At 38.9% G+C, this 23,110-nt stretch overlaps 1 protein-coding gene across 5 annotated transcripts in view; it reads left to right on the top strand.

Moving 5' to 3' along the window:
- The window catches only part of LOC106793645 (RNA-binding protein Musashi homolog Rbp6), a 549,523-nt gene that overhangs the window by 386,455 nt on the left and 139,958 nt on the right, over nt 1-23,110 (top strand). For all 5 annotated transcript variants that reach the window (XM_014760790.1, XM_014760772.1, XM_014760781.1 and 2 more), the window contains one exon: nt 2,752-2,844. In XM_014760790.1, coding sequence (XP_014616276.1) covers nt 2,752-2,844 — 93 coding nt within the window. The remainder of the gene's footprint in view (nt 1-2,751; nt 2,845-23,110) is intronic.

Below are 23,110 nucleotides of genomic sequence, written 5' to 3'. Positions count from 1 at the left end.
TGACTGTGGTTAGCTTCATTCGAATAAGTGCTTTCCTCTTATTCTCTGTTTCTTTCTCTCCTTATATATATATATATATATATATATATATATATATATCTTCCCACGAGATCTTCCTTTCATAAGGAGAAAGAGAAATAGAAAGCGAGCTTTTTCGTCGACTCGAAATCGGGCCAAGCCGTTTATTTAATTTTCGAGATCCCGGACCATTTTATTTTCATCCCCGAGACTTTATACATTTTGCTGATTAGCCGATCCCTCTTGGACGAGCTCACGAGTACTCGCTCACAGTAATGTTGCTCTCTCTCTCTTTCTCACACTTACATTCACTCACTCACTCATTCCTTCCTTCCTTCCTTTCTATTCCGCCTGTGAAATAAGCAAGCAAGAACGAGCAGCAGCAACGGCAGCATCAGGAACGACGACTACTACTATTCGAAGGGATGGGAGTAAAAAGAGAGATGGAGATAGTTAGAACGAAGTAGAGTGGGCTCGGAACGGTGGAAGTAACTCGGATTCAGGAATGCAGAGGTAGAGAGAAAAAGAAGGACGTGCGTCCGAGGAGAGGCTTTGCGTTACTCACTGGATATAGAGAGGTCTAAGCCCAGCTATCACTGAAATTGCCCAAGTTTACCTCTTCTACTACCTTCCTTCCCAATATTTAGCTTCACTCTACTTCTTCTTCTTCTTCTTCTTCTCCCACCCACTTTTATTTTCTCCCCTATTCCATTATTTTACCTATCTTCCTTCTACTTAATTTCCCATTTCCGCGGTCAATCTTCTTCAATTTGTTTTTCTGTGCGCCTTCCTTCGGTCCTCCGTTGTTCATTGACTCGTACAAATCTTTTTAAACTGTAAAATGTTTCACTGATGCTCTCTCTCTCTCTCTCTCTCTCCTTTTCTTTTTGTCCCGTATTGCGATACGATAGCATTATCAAAGATTCCAAGAATTAAGTGTAACCAACTTGCCATTTCTCTTCTTCTTCTTGTTTTTTTCTCTTCCCTTTTTTTTTTTGTAAGCTTCGTGAGCGAGAACCCGAGAGAGAGCTTTGCATTTCTATCTTTTCCTCCCCATCCTACTACGTTTTCTCTTCCCAAGATTTTTGTATTAACTTACTTTCTTGCGATTGGTTCGTCTTGTTCCGTAGGATCAAGGAGTCGCTTTCATTTCATTATTTCATAATGCAGCCACTCGACCGGACTGTACGTACATTCAATTCACTTAACGTGTTCTTTCTCTCTCTCTCTCTCTCTCTTTCTCTCTCACTCTTTTTTACGTATCTCAATCTTTCTTTTCTCTTTCTATCTCTACCTTCTCTTTACCTTCTTGCTATTTTTTTTTCTTCTTTCTTTTTTTTTTTTTTTACCTGTACCCACGAACAGAAGTAGTCTTTCGTTCAATAATGAACTCGATGATATAATACAGAGTGCGGTATCTTAACGAGATAACCGAATTTAATCAAAAAATATCGGGACATTGAGAGTTTTTCTTTTCTTGTTCTTTTTTTATTTTTCTTTTCATATAAAAAAAAAGCAGAAATATGAATATCTAGACAATCCGTTATAATAGGATTTTTCTCTATTTAATTTCTAATTCTTTAGGAATTCCTTAATGCAAAACAGTTGCTTTCGTTTATTTCTCGAAATGCACCTTTTTTTTTTCTTTTATATGTGTGTAGTATATTTTTATGTATATATTATACGATGCATAGAATACATATATGTACGTAGATAAGTACATACATTATCAAGTAAAAAGCTTTTATGATTCGTGGTGGAAAAGAATAGAAAGAGAGAGAGAGAGAGAGAGAGAGAGAGAGAGTGAGTGGGGATGGAAGAAAAAAAGAAGAGCTTTTTCACTGTGAAGGCCACCTACATCTTACACTTTTCCTCCCTTTTGACCGTGACCTTTCCTGCCCTATACTTCCTTTCTCCCCCTTCCATCCCCCCCTCCCACTTTATATGCCGTGTTGCAATCTTTGCCAAGCGAATATACATTTTCATGCTGTTAATGCTGTTGGGCGTTACTTTCTGTAACTTCAACGCGCAATGATTCGTATTAAAATTTAGCACGAAACTTTCTTCAAAATTTCTAAGTGCTTAAACAACGAACGTAACTGAAAACGCACAATCACTTCGATGGCATTTAAACAGTACCACCACCACCCCTCTCTCCGCCACTCCCTAAAAAGTATGTTAAGATTTACATACATTTTGCAACGTAAATGTTAAAAGACACGCGTACTTGTTCATTTGAAACATTATTGCGTGCGATATAAAGATTAGAAAGATTTTGTTTACATAAAAGCAACGTTCATTTCATTTCAACGATTGCTCACGATTGCGCGTTCAATGAAACGATAAAATAAATGTAAACAAACAATAAATCCGAGTAAAATGTAGCAGATAACCGTCGTCAGTGTTACTTCTAACGTCAACAGCGACAGACGATCTTTTTCAAATAGCTGTTTTTACATCGCATACACTAAAGGGCTTATCTTACGTACAGCCCTTTTTATTGATTTCTTTATCCACGAATTTAACCACATTTCTCAAGCTGTTTTTCCACTTCCCGTTATTCGAGTTATATTACACAACGAGAAAAGAATAACTTTATTCTAATCGTTTCTTTGTTTTTTTTTTATCGTTCATAGAGATATACGTACGTATTTACATAAATATAGGATATTAAAGAGTATATCAGAAAAGAAATTTGATTTATAATCAAAACGTAAATTTTTCGTGTTGCAGATGGTGACGAGGACAAAGAAGATATTCGTCGGTGGGCTATCGGCACCGACGACGCTGGAGGACGTCAAAAATTATTTTGAGCAGTTCGGTCCGGTGAGTAGTACCAAGAGAAATACATATATATATGTAGATATGTTATATATATATAGATATATATAATAGATCTTGTCTATCAAATGCGATTACACCGTTCTCGTGTATACATACGTATAACGCCAGATAGATACGTCGTATTTATCATGATAAGCGATCGAATTGATGGTCCGGCTTGATTTTCAGTAAATTTACACTATACCTGGACACGTCCATTAACACGTCAGAGAGAGAGAAGCACGGGGTTACATCCAAATCGCGATACGACATAGTTCGTAGAACGAACGAACGAACGAACGAACGAACGGCGTTATGTTTATCCATCAAAGTTACTGTTGCTTTTAGTTGACGTCATCATCGTATATTGCATCCTATTCTCTTATGCATTTGAACTATCTATTTATCTCTCTTTCACTTTTGCTTTGACCTGCTGCTGTTACTGCTGCTGGTGATGGTGATGGTGAGGGTTGTGGGTAGTGGTGGTGGTGGAACCATCACGGATGACGATTGTCACGAAATTCGGCACGATCGAAACTGGATTTATATTTTCGATGGGAGGCCTGGAAACGAGCTGCATATATGACCGACCGACCGACCGACTGACAGACCAACCGACCACCTTGCAAATACTCCCGAACGTTTCACGATTTTCGGTTATTCGAGGGGCTTCCTGCGTTCCTGCCTGCCAGCCTGCCTGCCAGCCTGCCTGCCACCATCACCACCACCACCCGACCGATTTTCAAGCGTTGAACAAAACGCGTCGGATTCGACGAACATAACTGAACTCACTCTCTCCCATACTCGACACACGTCGTTACTATTCATCGAACTTCTCGTCGTTTATTATGTTCTTGGATGATCCAGTTTCATCGTCACTCCATTCGTGATTTCGTTTATTTCCTCGTCACCCCTCGTCTGCCCTTTTTTTCCTCTTTTTTCTTTTTTTTATTGCAGATACAACGAGAAATAATAATGTATACGTGTAAAAGAATTTTATTACATTTCTTTTTTTTTTTTTTTAATTCAATCGTGATTACTAGAAATGTGATTACTTATAAAGCGTTTAAAATTGGACAAAATAAAAAATCAATAATGTTGTTTCCAAATTTAGACACGTCGTGTTAAATAATAATAGAAGAAAGAAGAAAATATATATAAATAATAACGTCAAATAATTAATCGATCAATTTTATTCATAAATAATATTCGTACTATCTTGTACAGTATAAATAATAAATTTCAAGCTCGTTATTCCTTTAACTTGGAGCATAAGACGAAAAAATTGGATATCTTTTTTTCTCTTATAAAAAATTAAACGATATTTTGTGGTTTCACCGCGTCATCGTTTCAAATCGAGTTAACCTTATTCGCCGATAAAAAATGCAAGGAAACTTTTTCGTTAGTTCGTTCGTTCGTTCGTTCGTATTTATAAATTGTTTTTTAATCGTATTTCTCAAATCATTAATTTCTATGTAAAAAATATCATATCAGTTATCTTTCAGAAGTTTAAGTTTTAACGATTGACATTCACAAATCTATTCGCGATTGATACGATCCGGTTCATGCAATTCAAACGATTTCTACAAACGAGAAAGCACCACTCGTATTTGTAATCGACAAGGAGAATCCTTCGGCTTTATTGTTCCGAAGATTACGATAGGATATATTTTCAGAGACAAAATATGTTGAAGCTTAAAAGCGATTTCGTAGGGAACCGGTGGTGTACCGCAAACTCTGGGTGTATTAATTTCAACAATAAGTGTAAATTCAACATAGTTGACATGGAATCGATATGGTATAGTTCAACCTTGAAGTTTGTCCATCTTTTAGACGATTTACTTACACACTTATACCACAAGATAGGATTCGGACCATGCATTAATCTGACCATCGTAAACTTTCGTTGTAAATTTAACGTAGAATCTCAAATGTTCCAAACGATATTTCTCTATTGTTGATAAATGATAAGTACTTGTTGAAATAGTTCCACCTGAGACGAGATCTTTCACTAATTATACTCTATCGACTTATGACACTACTACGGTAAACGATTACGCGTTATTGTTGAAACTTTTCGAGAAGATTTGTTGCTGCTGCTGCTGCTGGTTCAATTTGTAGAGATACTCGTAACTTATTGCAATCTCATTTCACGTTTATGTGTTTAACGACTTCGAACGTTACGAATAACTTTTGACCGACTAATGACGATCAATCTTTCAACTGGTAAAACTAATGGCCGTGCCTTTTTAAAATAGCCTCGATAGAAACGAAACTTTTTCGTTCTTGATTCGTTCTTTCAGAAATTTTGAAAGGAAGGTAAAACCGGCAGGAAAAAAGAAAAATAATTAATTAATCGACCATTTCTTCTTTCGTCGCAATATCGACCGATCGTTATTAAGAAAAAAGAAAAAAAAATCGTTTTAATATCACAATATAAAAAAATCGTTTCCTATTATTATCGTTTATAATTGTTTAAACAGTAAAATGGATAGTTGGCGAGGACCACCGACCGACCGACCGACCGACCATTCGATGGCCTCGATATCGTTTATCATTGACAGAAGTCTAGGTTCTCACGGTGAAAATAGTACGACGAAACTCGAAACTGCTATCGTTGCATGACAAGCCAAACGTAGCTTGTTCGCTTGAAATACACCGGTAAAAGAATTTATCGGAAAACTTGACTTCTATGGTTTGCTTCGTGGTTACTTTTAGCTCTCAGGTGACACTCGAAGCAATTTCGCAAAAGGGTCGAACGGAAGAAGAAGGAAGAGGTTGAAAGAGAGAGAAAGAGAGAGAATTATGGGGGAGGGGAGAGAAAGGGGTGGTAAGAAAGAAGGAAAAAGAGGTTAGAGAAGAGTATGTTTCTTCATCGATTGTAGCTTGAGCCAAAAATGGATTTGAGATATCGGAACGTAGTTGCTATCTCCAACTTAAATCACCGTACTCTTTTTCTTTTTTTTTTTCTTTTTCTTCTCTATCTCTCTTTCTCTCTCTCTCAACCCTCTTTACCCTTTCGTTTTGTACGAAAAGTCTCGTCCGGTACTGAATGCAGAATTTCCGGCTTGTGTAGTAGGTCGAATCAACCTTCCTGTGGCTGACCCATATCCGAAGATACGATCGGACCACCTTTCACGCACGCAGACAAACACATACACAGACATATCCACGTGAAACCATTTCAGGCTTCGATTCCTACGAATGAAGCACTCGACACATACAACGAAACCACTTATATCGACAGAAGGATGTAAAAGCAGACGAAGAAACATCTCGCACGGTTTATATATAACAATCGTGCACACACACACACAGATTGTATATACATATAAGAAATTTCATCATTGGGGTCCCGTTCGTAATCTTATATCGCAATCCGGATTCTCTTCGTAGTGAAGATATATCTCTTTCGACCTCTCAATACTCATCTTCTTTCCACTTCTAGAAGATTGGTAGTGGTGGTAGTGGTAGTGGTGGTAGTAATGACAAAGGATAGGAAAGAGAAAAAAAAACAAAAGGCAAAAAAGAAATAGAAAGAGTAAGAGAGAAAAAGAAAAAGTCCGTAAGATTTTTGTACGGTAAACTCGTGATGAAATCTCTTGGTTAGCCGAATAAAACTCATATGGTACACTGCCAGTAAGTGTGTTACACATTTATTTGATCCGTCAAGTTTCATATAACGCAAGAAAGAAAATCTTATCTTTGGTATCTGCTACCAATCAGACTGACATAACTTGCTATACTCCAAGATTTTTGTATCTCAACTAGCGTGTCTATCGTTAAACAATGTTATTGCATTAGAAAAGATAACTTGTTTATTTAGATATCCACCGAGTGAGAATATTTTCGATAGGATCTCGCATAATATGTGTTCTACATTTTTTTTTTAATTTATATCATTATAAATCGAATGAAATTTTATTTTTAAGGGTAAAAATCAAATGACACGTTATATATATATATATCGTGTCGTCAGTCGGTTCGATAAATCGACGAGCCAATCAACCCTTCTTTTACTCGAGCGAGACCATCGGGGTGGTTCATTCGCGGAAATATCGAGTCCGAGAGAGGGGTTGCACGCGATTTAAAACTTAGATGAGGGTGTCCGAGGACGTTACTTGAAAAATGAATAGATCCCCGAAGACTGAGGGAACAGAGAGAGAGAGAGAGAGAGAGAGAGCGCGCGCTTAATTGCGCTCCCTTTTCAACTTCCAACTTATTTCCTTCGATGGTCGATACTATGGAAGAAGGAAAAATTGCTGGATAAGGGATGATAGGAAAAGACGTTAGGAGAACGTCCAAGTAGATACGCCGTTGAGGGAACCCCCATTTCGACACGATACTTAACGGTCGACTCGAAATTAAGATATTAATAATTGATATGATTTACAACCTAGTCAAACCTTTCTACATTCTTTCTTGTTTAATACCTCATGTCTGTTAACATCATTGTCGTTTTACTCGAGTTAATTAAATTCTATCAGAGAATCGTTCATGAAAATCTGTCTCTCTCGAAGGAATGAATTTTAAACGATGGAAGTAATAAAAGATCAGTACAGAAAAATAGAAAATAAAAGTTACAAAGTTAACGTTGATCTTTTGATTTTAACGATATTTTTCGTGCAATTCAATGCATTCATTGGAAACATATTTCAAACATTTTTTCAATGTATCGTAGACCGAGCGTGCTGGTACGAGAAGGTAATTGCGATTAAATTCGTAAAAGCTTATTATACGTAGCAGTTTTGTTTGTTTGTCTTTTTTCTTTACATTTAAAAGCTTCACCCTTTTAATAAAGTATCTTAAAGAATAGGAAAATTTGTTGATTTAATTAATCTCCCGTGCTTTTATCCAAGCCCATCGTACTCAACGGATTTTTTCTTGATTCGTCGAACGCCGCAAGGTCGTGCGATATCAGCGTGTGTATCTCTCTCTCTCTCTTCCTCTCTTTCTCTTTTGCAGGGTATTCCTCTCTTTCGTAAAGCTATGCTTGCGTGGGTGAATAAATAAATTTAATGGCGCTTGTCACGTAGCAAAACGGGATAAATTCCGGACGCCTGACAGCCATTTAAAACAATGCCGTCGCGAATACACGCCATTTGTAACCTGGTGCTTTTGTTTCACGTTGCTATTCATTCTGGCACCCCTTCATCGCCACCCTCCCTCTCTTTCTCCGGCCCCCTCCGCCGACATCTCCTCTTCTACTCTTCCTCCTCCTCCTCCTCTTCCTCCTCCTCCTCCCATCTATTCTATATCCGCCATCGTCCGGACGACCCAGCGAAACCGGTACCATCGTTGATCTCGATAGCGACCAACGCTTGCATCGAATTCGTGCTTCACTTTTCATCCCGATAAAAATGCAATCGAGTCTCTCTCTCTCTCTCTCTCTTTCTCTCTCTCTCTCTCTCTCTCTCTTTCTCTTTCTCTCTCTTTCTCTTTCTCTCTTTGCCGATAAGACTAAAACACGATGCACAATGCTCATCGAGGGTTCCTTTGTTTTACTGATCGAATACAGTCAAGATGAAAACGATTAATGAATCATTAACAAATATTGTTATGATACATTCAATGACGAGTCAATCGTTCGAAAACGATCGTTATGAAAAATTCGCGAACAAATGGTTGTTAATCATTATTAATAGTCGTATTTATCTCACGATTATTAGAGTTTTATTCTATCGATACAAAATCGTGATTAATCTTAGTCGATTAACTTATTCGAAATCATTTGGAGAAATGACGATGAACGAGTTAAAATGATGGAAAAGATATGAGAAAAATAGAAGAAGGAGAAATCGTTGAATAACGAGATGTGATATATCGTACCTGTTCGCGGGGTAAAAAATACGAGTGGATATAAAACTATCACGATAACCCTCACCCCATCCACCTAGGTAGGCTAATAATTACGATTTTAAAATTTGCACCAATTCGTGTCGTCGCGTTTTCTACTCGACACACATTCATCTTACGTAAAAGTACCTCAGCCAGTATTCATCATTGCCTGTAGCAGGTGGTGGTAACCTTCTAAATTATCTTACGCGTTCTTTACCAAACTTTTTCCTTTTTTTTCTTTTTTTTTTCTACCAACAACCAACTTAAGACGGATCTTTCGATTTTCTTGAAAAGGAAAGAAAAAAGGAAAGAAAAGAAAAAAAAGGAAGGAAAATTTGCAAAAGCCAGGATTGGATATAGGAGAGGGTGAAAGTCAAGGGAATAAAGAAACGACCTAAGGAAAAGCGTTTCTTCCTCGAGGAGGAAAGAAGGGAACCAACCACCGTTTCTTCGAGCGTAGATACTCGAGCACGTGGAATGAAATTTATGAGGGTCCTTTATTCCAGCACTTAGAAGGCCCGACTTAAGTTTGAGCAATTTATTAATTTTCTCGTGTTTCGGCGTGGACGTGCTGATGCCTCACTCTCTCTCTCTCTCTCTTTCTCTCTCTCTCTCTCTTTCTCTCTCTCTCTCTCTCTCTCTTTCTCTTTCCCCTTCTTTCTTTTTCTTTCGCACACTCTTCTCTTTCATCTTTTGAGAAAGAAATCGCGTCACCCCAACGTGTATACCAACCCTAACAGCCAGCCACTGTCTTTTCAACGTATATCTTTCGTCTTATAGTCGCTTATGCTTCACCGTTTCGTCGTTCCCTTAGTTTTCTCCTCGTCGTTGTTCTTGTCTTTTATCGAAGACAATACACATACCGTATGCCGTCTGCGTGCCGCCATAAAAAACAGGATTTTCGCGACTTCTCGTCGTATCGTCTTCGTGTAAGGATTTTTTCCCCCTCTTACCTATTTGTCACATCGTTCCTTTTAACAGTGCTAAAGTAATGTAAACGCGTCCTATATAAGAGAGGAGAAGAGAGGAGAGGAGAGGAGTAACACAACGCACGTTTGCACCTACGCGAAGATATTATCTCGTTGTAAAAACAAAATAGTAAAACTATTTTATTTTTATTTCTATGCATAAACTTTTAAAACGAATCCAAAACTTTAATACGAGCTTTGGGGAGAGGTGGTAGACAAAAAAGTTTCGTTCGCGGCTGAGGGGGTGGTGGAGGAAAGTTAACCTACAGCCTTAGGGGTAAATCAATAACACGCGTAGTAACGACTTTCGATGTCTCTTTATCAAATGTTGCCTTGGACAAGAAAGCAACCCTTTTATTGTGAATCGACAGGGTACCGAGGGGTGTCAAGACAGTATTGAGAAGGAGGAGGAGGAGAATGCGTGTATATGCAAGTTGAAAATGAATGTTTGTGTAAAATGAGGCGCGAGTGGTTTCCTTTCGCGAGGTTGGCTAGAGGCTTTCTTTCTCTCTTTCTCTCTCTCTCTCTCTCTCTCTCTCTCTCTCTCTCTCTCTTTCTTCGTCCAACTGTCGATAAGCACGAGTAGGATGAGAACTCGTACAGCACTCTTGCTTGCTTGCTTGCTTGCTTGCGTGCTTGCTTGTCGCAGCTTTTGTCTGGTGATGCAAGCATCATTAGCGTCAGGCGTAATGAGCGCACTAATCACCAACAGACTGTGCACCACTACGCTTTGGAGCACCCACAACGATGCCGAGAAAGAGGGATGAGAAAAGAAGGATGAGAGGAAGAAGTGTGGGTTGGAGGAGGGGGGCGGAAGGGAAGAATGGGTATGTGCCGGAGATGCAACGTGTTCGAAACAGGAGAGAAAAGGTGGTAGGGTAGGGGGACGAAGGATAAAGGAGATGATGGAGGAAGAACAAGTGCCAGAAGTAGCATTTTTCTACACGTGTGTTGCGCCCTATATGTTATTTCTTTTTTTTTTCTTCTAGAAAAGACAAGAATAAATAAAGCGCGTAATCATTGCTACGCGAAACAAACACAACGCTCTCTAACTACGATCGGTTTTATTCTTTTATCTTTTTTTTTTCGTGAGAATTATATTAAGAAAAAGAAAAAAGTGGAAGGGCCAAGAAAAGGGATAATGTCTGTCGCATTACAACTTTCTTCGAATCTTCGATCGATTCATCGGAGAATCGGATATGAAACATTCAAGCTCTCCAACCTTCTCCCCCCTCCTCGTACGCGCGTACGTGCCGGTAAACAAGTTTATAAAAAGTTGCATCGCCGTTATGGCGGGCCAGTATTTTTCCTTGCATCCGTTCTTACGTTTTATTTTCCTAGCGTTACTCTCTCTCTCTCTCTCTTTCTCTCTCTAGCGAACAGTTAAATCGATCCGCTGTTGTAAACTCAAGATATAATAAATTACCGGTAGTACCGAAGAAAGAAAGAAAGGAGGAGGAGGAGTAGAAAAGGCGCTGGAGAACAAGAATGATAAAGAAGACTAATAAATTAGCAATATAGCGACAGGAAAGTTACGCTAGCGTAGTTAAATAGCTATACCTAAGGTTTCAGAGACAAATAACTTGACGAACAACTTGATTTTACAGAGGGTAAGGTTGTCTCGAGGAATGTTATACCTTGATATTATCTATTCCGGAAAAGATGACTAATTATTAAACAATATTTTAGAGTTTTCAACGTTATCATTAATACTTTATCAACAACTACTACGACTACTACAACTATTACTACTACTCGTACAACTTCAAAATGCCTTTTATGAAATGAAAAACTTATTGGAATGTTTTGAAAAACGTTATTAGTTTAGATTGACATTCTTATATTATCATAATAAATATGATAAAACGAGAATTTAGATTACTACAATAAATGATGAATCACAAACGTATCGACAGTTCGTGTAATCTTACGAGTACAATTACCTATCATGTTTTCATTTAACCGAACTTTTCTCGAATTTCTATTCGTGCTAGTAGCAATAATTTGAAAGTAGCGAAACTAAACAGATGGTTCGATCGATTTTTAAACGTACGTTTATCAAACGCTTCAGCGGCGGCCTTTGCTATCTCGTGACATAACATTTTCTAGTTTTAAAAGAACGATTGTAAGCTTAACGAAACTATAAAGTAGGTTAGCGAAAGCCGTTTTATTGGCCACGAATGATAATTCATCCTCCGTCAAAGGCGAAACCCTTTCTGCTAAACTATGATCGAACTCAAAAGTTGGCCGCCGAACCGAGCGGAAATGGTTCTAGAGTTAAACTGCGCGAAGGGTTGAGGAAAAATAAGAGAGAGAGAGAAAGAGTAAAGGAGGGGAACAAGGAAAAGCGAGAGAGAGCGAGAGAACCTGCATTTAACAATCCCGTTAAACATTAACTGCCTGTCTGCAGTTTTCCCCTATAACTCCGGGTTAACTTTGATTGCAGCTAACGGCCCCCAGGGATAGTGCCTTTAAAAGGGTGGGCGCCAGGGGAATGAAGGAGGGTAAAGTGGGCTGATGAAGAAGGTAGTCGAGACTATTAGAGAGAAAGAGAAAGTAGTAGTAGTAGTAGTAGTAGTAGTAATACGACGGTGGGGAAAGGCGAACGGCCGAACTAAAGGAAGCATCTTATAACTTCTTATAATTATCCAAGACTTGAGGATTTAACTGCTGTTAAATTCCACTGGCAATTAGCTTGTATTTTATCGATGCTCGGAAGTACGTGAAACGAACGACGGGCCATTTTCAATGGGGGCCCGCTTCAAGTTTTCGATATCTTCTATCGTAAATAACGACGGGGAAAAAGAAAAAAACGAGAATAGACGGAGTAAGGGAAAGAAAGAGAGAAAGAGAGAGAGAGAGGGAAAGAGAAAAAGTTTCATATTTGTTCTCGAATGTTGTATATATACATTTCGATTACGAGCTTGGGAAATAACCAGTCCGTGAATTAATTCTCATGATATATACGATCGTGTTGTCGTTTTCGCCTACGCGTTTCGTGAAAGATATTCTTTTTTTTGTTATTTTTCTTTCAACGTTAATCCGTAGCAAACGAGTATAATGCGATAATTATTATTATTATATTCTTATCGAAATTATTTATTTATTCTTTTTGCTTTCCCGTTAAAATGCTTTTACTCGCAGAAAAAAAGAGAGAGAGAGAGAAAGAAATGGGGGTGGATGTTGGGGGACAATTTTTCAACAAATAACTGTTAGCGAAAGAAACATCGTTGCTACAGAAATAAATAGCAAATTGCAACGAGAGAGAGACATGGGAGCCGTAAATTAAAAGGCGGGGACAATGAGCGCATGCAGTTGACAAGTAATGAGCCGTATAATGATTTTATCGGGCAATTGTCGGCGTTTCATGTTGCAATGTCGATTGAACGCGAATAATGGTTCATCCGCATGAGGCATTTGAACGTTCATTGCCCATTCGGCCGTCTACTTGCGGCTGCTGGTTACGTTTGACCGCTCCGGTGATGATCGTAGTTCCCCCCCAACCCCGTTTCTTTTTTTTGTTTCTCTATTCGTCCCTCGACTTCGGTCATTTTTAAAAGTGTGACACACCCAACAACATCGAACACTTTTCATGTTCTTCGTCAATCGTATCGCGGGCTCGCATATCGTTGAGAATAATAATTTATATCTTTCGAAAATTTCGAAATTTTCGTTTGACTTTATTTTAAAAAATACTTTTGAAGAGTATAAAATATATGATAACATTTTCGCGATGCTTCTCTCTAACATTATTCCAATTGACTTTTTTTCTTTTTCTCTTTTTTTTTTGTTTTTTTGCATTGACCCCGTAGAACAGTAGAGGAAAAATATCTCTTTTGTATTTGGAAGTAAATTCAATGGCAGGCTCGCGAGAATCGTTTAGTTTGGTTCTCTCTCTCTTTCTCTCTCTCGCATTCGATCGCTTTTAGTTCCCAAGTGTGTGGACGAATGCGTGTACGCGTATTTCTAGCCACAATCCATGTATGTTGCATATACATGCATACATACACACACACAGAGAGAGACACAGTTATGTTAGAGGTAGATATGTTGGAGAGGTGAATCCAGGGCTCGGTCGTGCAACGCCTCGAGGGTATATTTCACCGTAGAAAACGGTACCTAGATTACGAGTTTATCTAAATGGCGCTAGAAACGCAGGAGTCGCGCTAGAGTGGCGTTCAGATTAGGGGGTGCGCTATAGCGTTGGCTAAGGTACCGGTGAAAAGGGAGGAGTCGGGCTATGTTTATGGTTTCATGACAGGGAAAATTGTGTCTCCGGAATAAAGCTTCAACCGTAGGGGAAAGAGATTCTCTTTCTAGCCTCTTCTACCACCACCCTGTGTACATCGTTAAACCGAAGCGAGTGGAAATTACGGCTTGCATACCACTAAAAAGCTCTTATTTCTTTGCCAAATCTACGCATGAAATATCACATTGGATGGATGGTGGTAGTGGTGGTGGTGGTGGTGGTGGTGGTGGGCTTGATAAAGAGAAAAACCATCTCTTTATTCTTCGGATAAGGTTTGTGAAAATATTTCCATAAAAATCGTTAAAACGAATTTATTCTATTTCTTTTTTTTTGTTTTTTTTTTCTTGCATAAATATATGGAAAAACTTTGGATGGATAAATAAAATTCGATTCGACGCGCTTCTTGCGAAGAAAGGAAGAAACTCTCTCTCTCTCTCTCTCTCTCTCTCTCTCTCTCTTTGCGAGCCGATATCCGAATCTCGAGTGTACTTTATCCAAAAGTACTTAACGTTATCGAAAAGAATTTTCTTCGTAAGGAAGGAAGAAAAGAAGAATTGCTGGTCTGCTATAGGACCCGGTCGAAAAATTTGTAGAATTTCCTATATAAGCGAAATCGAATAGGATGGATGACGAAACCGAGTCGAAAATGTAATAATCTGTCCCCGTTTTATATGACCCTCGGGGGATAAATCAAAACGTGGTTTCGCGCCCTTTCGAATTACGACTGGATGACAAAATTTTGATTTTCTTCCTCGACCTACTACTACTACTACTATTACTACTACCCTACTGCTCATCGTGTTTTATACAATTTTAAGCCACGAACCGTGGATCTTACTCGGTGTTTCTCTTATTCCGAATAATCGCTTTCTCTTTCTCTTTCTTCTTCCCTTTGGCGATACTTTCTCCTCCCCCAGTATTTCTCGTGGAAAACGAAATTCTCATCGTGGTGGAAATAGCATTATAGAGAGAGAGATGATGATGTTGGGGCTTTTCTAATCTGTCGACAACGACTACAACGATACAACAAGGAAAAGTTTCTTTCTTTGTGGTTGTTTCCCCTGTCTTCAGGAAATAATCATCACGATATCTAAGATATAACGTTTGTAATTACCTCAGTAAATGTTACGAGATATATATTCGAGTTGAATACCACGGAGCAACTTTGTTCCCGTGGATTTTGCGGTTCCCGTATTATACAGCGTTCTCCTTTGAGCGTAATCGTAACCCGCAGCTTGGGATCTTCTTAAGATTAGTTGTTGGTGGATCGAGTTCTCCTCTCTCTCTCTCGGCAAACAAACTAGGCAGCTCTCATGAACCCATCGACGCATTTCGAATCTTCACTCTCCGGGCATAAGTACAACCCAAGCAGTACTCTAAGAATTAGATTGTATTTACGTACCTTAACAACTATATCTCGATTAAGATTGCAAAGTATATATATATATATATATATATATGTATGTATTTATGTATATATATGTATTTATTTATCATCGTCTAAAGCTCGGGAGAACGATTTTGGAAGGAATGCTGGTTTAAGTGATTGAACCACTCCCCGTTTTACTTGAAATAACTTTATATCAAACGTAATTTTTTTTTTTTTTTATTAACAAGAGTAGGAAGGAAGACATTTATTAATCCAATATGTAAAAGAGTAAAAAAAAGATATATTTGTCACTTGCACCGTTTCGCAATCGTTCTCTTGAACATGAGACAGTATTTATCTACTTTTACTACTACACATCTAGCGTTCTTCTTTAAAAGTCTTATCATGCTGGCGAAGAAGGTAAAAGTTAAAATCGTGGAAATAAAGAGGTCTTCTTGTTTAAATAAATTCAAACATTTCTTCTTCGTTCACTCTCTCGGTATGCTACAAATTTGTCTTGCCGCCCGTATCTTCTTATCCATTCGAGCGGCAATTTCAGTTAGAAACATTTCTTAAGTAGATTCGTTATAGTATTTTTTTATCTTCCTCTTCTCGCGAGTAAACAAAAATACTTTTTACACTTGGGACAAATAAAAAAAAAAAAACGAGATAGCGCTGCGTTCTCGCGCATGGATCTTGGCGAATTCTTTTTTTTCTTTTGTTTAAATAATTTTCTAAGCACACATCGTTTAAAAGGAAATAAACGCAAATCGTTCAAAGAAATAGTAGTATACAATTGTTTCAACGTAATTAAAGATAATTCTTCTCATTCGTTAGACGAGTAAATAATAGTAGAGATTTAAAGTTAGAGAAAATTTAGTGAAGAATAACTAACCCCGTAAAGGCTCTCATTTGCCTCATATTTCTTCGTAGCATCCGATTCTTCGTAGGATCCGATTCTATTGAAATGTAGAAACGGACAAGCGTATTTCGTGCGAATGAAGAAGAGAAAAGTAGAGAGAGAGAGAGAGAGAGTGTGCCATGGCCGAGACTGTTGTGTTCCTTCTCTGTTTATCCACGCTTCATAGTCCCGTGATTTTTCCGCAACGGCGCTTTGTCGCGGCACATCCGGCCGTTTCCGGCACACCCGGGCCCGGAAACAAGATGGCCGGCGTTGCCTCGCTGCCTGCCTGCCTGCCTGCCGGCAGCGACGATGAAATATTAGCGGAAAAGCCGGTGCGAGACGCGCAGGGCCGTACAACCAAGCGGAGACACACACAGAAAGAGAGAGAGAGACCCTTCTAGAAATTCTGTCCCGAAAAAAAAAAAACAATTTTGTCACCGCTAGAGAGCTCATAGAACTGGTGGTTCTTTTGTCTTTTAAATTTTTTTTTGTCTTTTTTTTTTACACGCGAATCAACTCGCCTTAGATTTATATTACGTGATTATTCGTTGAAACTTTTTTATCATCCCTCGTCTTTTTTCTTTTAATCCGATATCAAAAGCAACAACAACAACAACAACAACAACAACAACAACAACAACAACAATGATGGCACGTTGAACTAGATCTAGTATTACTACGATGAGGTATCCATGAAAATTTTATGACGGAAGGAAAGTGGTATAAGACGAAGATAAGGTAATGGAAGATGTCGGATAATAGAGAAGGTGGTGGTTACGTGCGAAATAACATCCCATGTTCCGCATAATCGATGAAGTCCAAAACAAAGGGAAATGTTTTTGTTTGTTTCTTGTTTTTCTTCCCCCCCCCCTCCTCCTATCCCCGGTTTTTTTTATTTAGTTGAATGATTGCTTTTTGGTTCTCCTATACGTTTTCTATATCATTGTTACGCGACGAATTCCTATTCAGTTGGTATATACATATATCTATATTTGGAAGGTAAATTTGAAGGGTGGTTTGATATACGATATATATATTCCTTGCTATATATATGATATTCGTAGAAAATATATAACTGTCTCAGTCGTGTATCTTAATACAATCGTAACAACGAGATGAAAGTGGTAAAGTACGATCGCGTGGTACATGGAATCTGTCACATAAGTCATCATAAAGGGATTTCCAAATTTAGCTTTATGATTTCTTTATTTACACGTATTAATACCATCTCGGAATAGTAGAGATAACTAGAACTAGGTGATAGTCTAAATTCGTGTTCTATCAAACTCGAAAGGTCGAGGTTCGATCGAATAATGATAATATGTTTTATCGTGCAGATTTCATTTCAAAACGAGAAAATCTATTAATATCGATGCGATTAAAAAAATACAAATAAGATGATCAATTAATTTGTTTTTATCAACGATACGTGGACATATTTATAAATATTCTTTTGATATAAATCAAAAGAGAAAATAAACAAAAGTTCAGAAGAAAATAATTCTGTTTAGTTTTTTTCTTTGAAGAATAACATATTTCGTTTGTTTAAATCTATTCATAATAGTAATAACTAAACTTGTGCGTCGCAAACAGAAACGTTGTTCTCCCTCCTTTGCTTTGTCAGCAAGGAGAAAGATTAATTATCCAGGAACGCTAAACTCGAAACTGGTTATTGTATTCTCGACTACCGCGACGGATGTCACGAGTGAAGAAGTTCAGTGACCATTTCCCACCGTAACAGAACACAAGATGAATAATATATTATTCGCCTTGGAATATGCGTATGCTCGAAATGTCAAGATTTTATTAAGAAGAAAAGTGGGAAGTTTTGAAAATACTATAGAGATTCGTTTCTTCGCACTGACTGAGTAAAGTCTGGATATCGCAGCCGGGAAAATGCCGTTGGCAGGGCTCGATTAATTTCATCGAAGAAAAGCACTTCGCAGCCATAATGTCCCGAAGAAACCGACGTGGAAGGCGATAATGGTGATTCATGGAACGGAGAATTGTGTGCTAGTGCATCAGCAAATGCGCCGGCGGATAAGCTCCACCGAAAATCGCCACCCGGTATCCTTGACGTTTATTTAGCTATGACCTATTCTTCTTTTCTTTCATTTTTCTTTTTCCTTTTTTCTTTTTCCTTCTCTCTTTTACGATAAATAATTCCAACTTTTTGGTTCGTTCGCTCGGCTCGCAATTTTTCCTTTTGGGAATTCGCGTATGCATGTACGGTTTGCAAAGACTTTCTCTCTTTCACATTTTATCATTGTGTCTTTATCCTCTCACTGATACTTCTCTCTTTTCGCATTCTCTTTCTATCTCTCTTTCTCTTTCGCTCTACACAAGCAAAAAGAAAAAGAGAGAGAGAGAGGGAGAGAGAATCGAGCGTACTCACGCGAGCACTACTCTTATCAAACGGGTGTCCATTATTCACGCGTCTGCGAAACACCCTCCCTTTTACAATAGCTATCTACCCAGCACGGCTCGTGTTCACATTCGATCGATCAAGTCTACCTGTTTCGACTGTCATATCCGCTGTTTTTTTAAAGAAGATCTAAAGTCGTGAACGCGTTTCATCACGATAGAGTTGATGTTCCAATACTTTACTTCTTTCTTGAATCTGCCTTTCAGTCCTTTCTTTTTGCGATTGGAAATAAGGTGGAGGAGGAGGATCGATCGGTATAAAATAATATGCAACACTAAACACGTTAAAAATGATCTCACGAGACTCTAACTGAGAAAAAGATAATTGATACTCGATGATGATACGTGTGTGTATGTGTGTTTTTCGTTCGTTATCTTAAACGTTAGAATAAATTTATCTTAGACACCATTGGGCTTTATACTAACATCGATTTCCTTTACCTTTAGTAAAAAGGGCTAGTGTATTCTTAGAATTTCGCGAATTTTTGATAATATCTCGAAGTCCCTATTCAGTTAGAAATCGTCTCTCTTTGAATCCTTCCAAGAGACGCTACGAAATTCCACTATGGATAGTGCCCGAAGCAAATAGGGGTTAAAAGGGTGGGGTTGCAATGGCTCGAGGCAAAACCTCAAACGTATCTACACATATATTCGACGGTAGGATCGGTTCCTGGCGTCGACGTTGGCCCAGGAATGAAAAGCAAGCCTCGGTTCGCCTCATCTCTTTCTCCACCTCCTCCTCTCCCTCCCCCCTCCTACCCCTTTCTCGTCCTCCTCTTCTTCCTCTTCTTCTACTACTTCCCCCCTTCGAACCAGCTGCCGATTCAATATTCGTTTTTTGCAGTATAACTTTCCATTTGCATGGCTTTCCTATTTCCACTCTCCTCCACTTTCTTTTCCCGTCAGCGTTCGACTATCTTTTTCTAACTTTTCCCCATAGTTTATCGATCTTACGAAACTTTTTTATATATATATATATATATATATATATATATATATTGTATACGTCTACGTACACATTGTATGATATTAAAAAAAAAAAAAAAAAAAAAAAAAAAGGAAAGGAAAAATCTTTGAAAATCTCGTTTTTGGTCAAATTATTTCGAGTATCGGAAGCAGTTAAACGTCAACGGCAATGATTTCGAGAGAGTTCAAGCGCCAATTCGCTCTTAATCAATGAAGTTTGACTGGCGTCAGCATTCGTTAGGATATGATCGTTTTCACATGCGATATATACAGTAGGCGAATTGGAGATATAAAAGCGTCAGAAGAGCGAATGATGAGAGAGGGAAAGAAAGAGAGAGAGAGAGAGAGAGAGAGAGAGAGAGAGAGAGAGATGGAGAAACTGGTAGTAAAGCAAGGGACGGGTAATTCGGAAAGTTGTATGACGTACGAGCGTGCGTTAGTCTGCAATGAACACGGTGGACGAGAACGAAGAGAAGAGAAGAGAAGAGAAGTGAAGAGAAGAGAAGAGAAGTGAAGAGAAGAGAAGAGAAGAGAAGTGAAGAGAAGAGAGGCAGGCTATCCGCGGACAAGTCCAATTTAGGATTTTGCAATTCCAATTGCCGCGGTAGCGACCCTTAGCCAGATATGCAGATTCGGAGGTTGGGAGTCCTCCTTCGTTTCACCTAGTCGTCCTGAACTATTCCATTGCAGTGTATTTGCTCGTTGCCGGTACGACGACGACGACGATGACGACAACGACGACGACGACGACGATGGTACGACCAGGTTCCGGATAAAACGTTCGCGGAATAGAATCTGCTCCTACGAGCTTGCACGACCACCACCATCACCACCATCATCACCACCCAACCCATTCCATCTCGCTCGTTACCACCGCTAATGCACGTCGTCGGAAAACTGGATAGAGGAGTGAACGAAAACGCGTTTATATATGCGCCGAATCCTGCTCAGCAGCAAAGTCCAACGAAAAGCACGACAGCTCACAGCATGTTTCCGTGTTTCATTGAGAGGTAGGTAAAGCTCTTTCGTTAGAAGAGTGAGAGAGAGAGAGAGACCTGTTCACCGCACACGATGTATGGCCTGCTTCTGTGTGTATGTGTGTATGTGTTGATGATGATGGTGGTCGGGCAAGCGGGTGGACTGGCGGCTACCTTCCAAGAGAGGACCATCGCAATTTGTAGCATCGAACAAAGGTAATTACCGTACGCGTTGTTAGTGGTCCACCGAGGAGTACGCGTCAAAGATGACGCGTCACCATACTATACTCTAGTCTCTCTGTCTTCTTCTAATGTTTAAACAAATACATTGAAACTTTGCTAACTCGTTTCTCTATTTCTTTTTTACATTCCTTTTTTCGGGTTATTCGTAATAAGATTTTGTTGTCCTCGTGAAATACCCTAAACGTACTTTCGATCTTTTTCAACGTTAAAGTTCGCGATTCTTATTAAAACAGCCTATCGTTTCTCATGTTAAAAGTCCATTGTCTCAAAAGCCGCGCATCGTCTAACACGAAGGAACTATTAAATGTATTCCAAGACGCGATATTAAAGTCCCGAACACGAAAGGTAAAATTAAGAACACGCCGTTGCTTGCGATGCTGGATTCAGTTCGGAAGGTTATAAATTGTAAGAGAGGAGGAGAGAAACCAGCCCACCGACCCCCCCGAAGTCCCTCGGGCCAGGACGGAGAAAAGTTTTCTGCTAGTGCTCTCGCGTAACTCGAAACTCGTGCCGTCGGAAAACGGAAAAGAGCACCCTCGTACATCAGCCACACCTTCACTCTCTCTCTCTCTCTCTCTCTCTCTCTCTCTATTTTACCTTGTCTCACCCTTTATTTTCTACCCGTTATGCGACTTATCCGCTATTCATTCTATCTCTCTTTCTTTTTTTTTTTTGCACACCTGTCGTTGTTTTCTGATTAAGGTCACGTAGAAAATACAAAAAGTCTTATCTCCTTCACTTTTTATTTGTTTTTTGTTTTTATGTTTAAATACTAAATGCATCTCGAGAATCTGGATATAATTATCATTTCTATATAATACCAACTAGGTATATATATATATATAATTTTTCCTTAACACTTCGTCAAATTTTCGTGTTACCGACGTAAATGATTTTAAGTTGGCACTGCATAAATTATAATACATTATCCGTACAGAATAAGAAGCTCGGCCGATGCGCGCTCGTTGGTAGGAATTCTTTCCTCAGCACTTTTTCACATTATAGTCGGGCAGTTAAGGAGATAAATATGACGTCAGCAGCAGCAGCAGCACCACCACCACCACCACCACCACCACCACCACCACCACCACCACCACCACCACCACCATTACCAGCACTAGCACCAACATCAACAACCATCGTCGATGTGCCATGCCGTAGAAAAAAATGTTGCTGCGCCTCCTTCAGGGGGCGTTTATTGGCACGGAATGAGCTCGGGTGTACGCGTTAAAGTTAATAGATAAAGGAACTGGAAAAAAAAAGAGTGGAAGACGTGGGTGGATCGAAAAGTGAGAAGTTCAATCGAGAATTACCGAAGAGTATCGAAGGTAGTAGATGAGAAATTTATTAGAGAGTAAGGGATAAAGTTTCCGTTCGTTCGAGAATAAGTAAAAAAGAGAGAGAGAGAGAGAGAGAGAGAGAGGTGGAAAACATTTATTACGTACTCCTCGAGCACATTTAATTTTTCCTTAAATTCGATTTTCACCGCCCGAAGCTATTGTCAACGATGAGCCGATGATCGAAGAAGAAGTCTCATCGAAATGTCGTCGAACCTTCGACGACGAAAGCTTCTTCGACGATTACGTATTCTTTTTTTTTCTCTTTTTTTCTTTTTTTATTCTCTCTTCGTTGAACGTTAGTGCATTTCATCCTGAATGAAATGCATCCGGAGGTAGTCGCCGTGAAATTACCGTCGGTAAAGCCATCCGCGATATTCTCGAAAGTACATAAGAAAAAAAAAAAGAAAAGAAGAAAAAAAAAAGAGGAGGAGAAGAAGAAGAAGAAGAAGAAGAAGGGAGAAGGGGTCTGCTAGGGTTTCTAGCGCGAAGTCAACTGGGAGAAGAGCGAACAGAAAGGAGTCTCGAGGATTATAAGAGAAGAGAGAGTCTTTGCTTTCGTTCTATCGCATTAAATCCATGCGCTAATTGGATCGGTTTTTCCTCTTTTCCTTTTTTTCTTTTCCCTCTTTCTTTTTTCTTTTTCGCTTCGCTTCTTCGCTCGATTTTCATCGTTCGTTGTCATCATTTGGCTTACGGTCCTTCTCGTCCCGTGGCGCCTTCTTTTCCTAAATGACCGCGATAAGAAAAAGATAAAACATATTAGAGAAAATGAATATATATATGTATAATATAAAAAAATGAAAAAAAAGAATAAAATAAGAAAAATCGGTTAGCAATAATTATTAACGTGAACGCCAAAAGTTCGTGCGTTTAATGCTTTGTGTCTCAGACAGTTCAATTTCTCGAAGTCAATAAAATTACTTTACACATGCAAATGAAATATTCATTTTCAAAAACGTATGAACTTTTTTTTTTTCTTTACCCTTAATAT

This window comes from Polistes canadensis, unplaced genomic scaffold (assembly GCF_001313835.1).
Source record: "Polistes canadensis isolate GaletaPanama2010 unplaced genomic scaffold, ASM131383v1 scaffold_1, whole genome shotgun sequence".
NCBI lineage: Eukaryota > Metazoa > Arthropoda > Insecta > Hymenoptera > Vespidae > Polistes > Polistes canadensis.
This window is presented reverse-complemented; position numbering and strand designations above follow the sequence as displayed.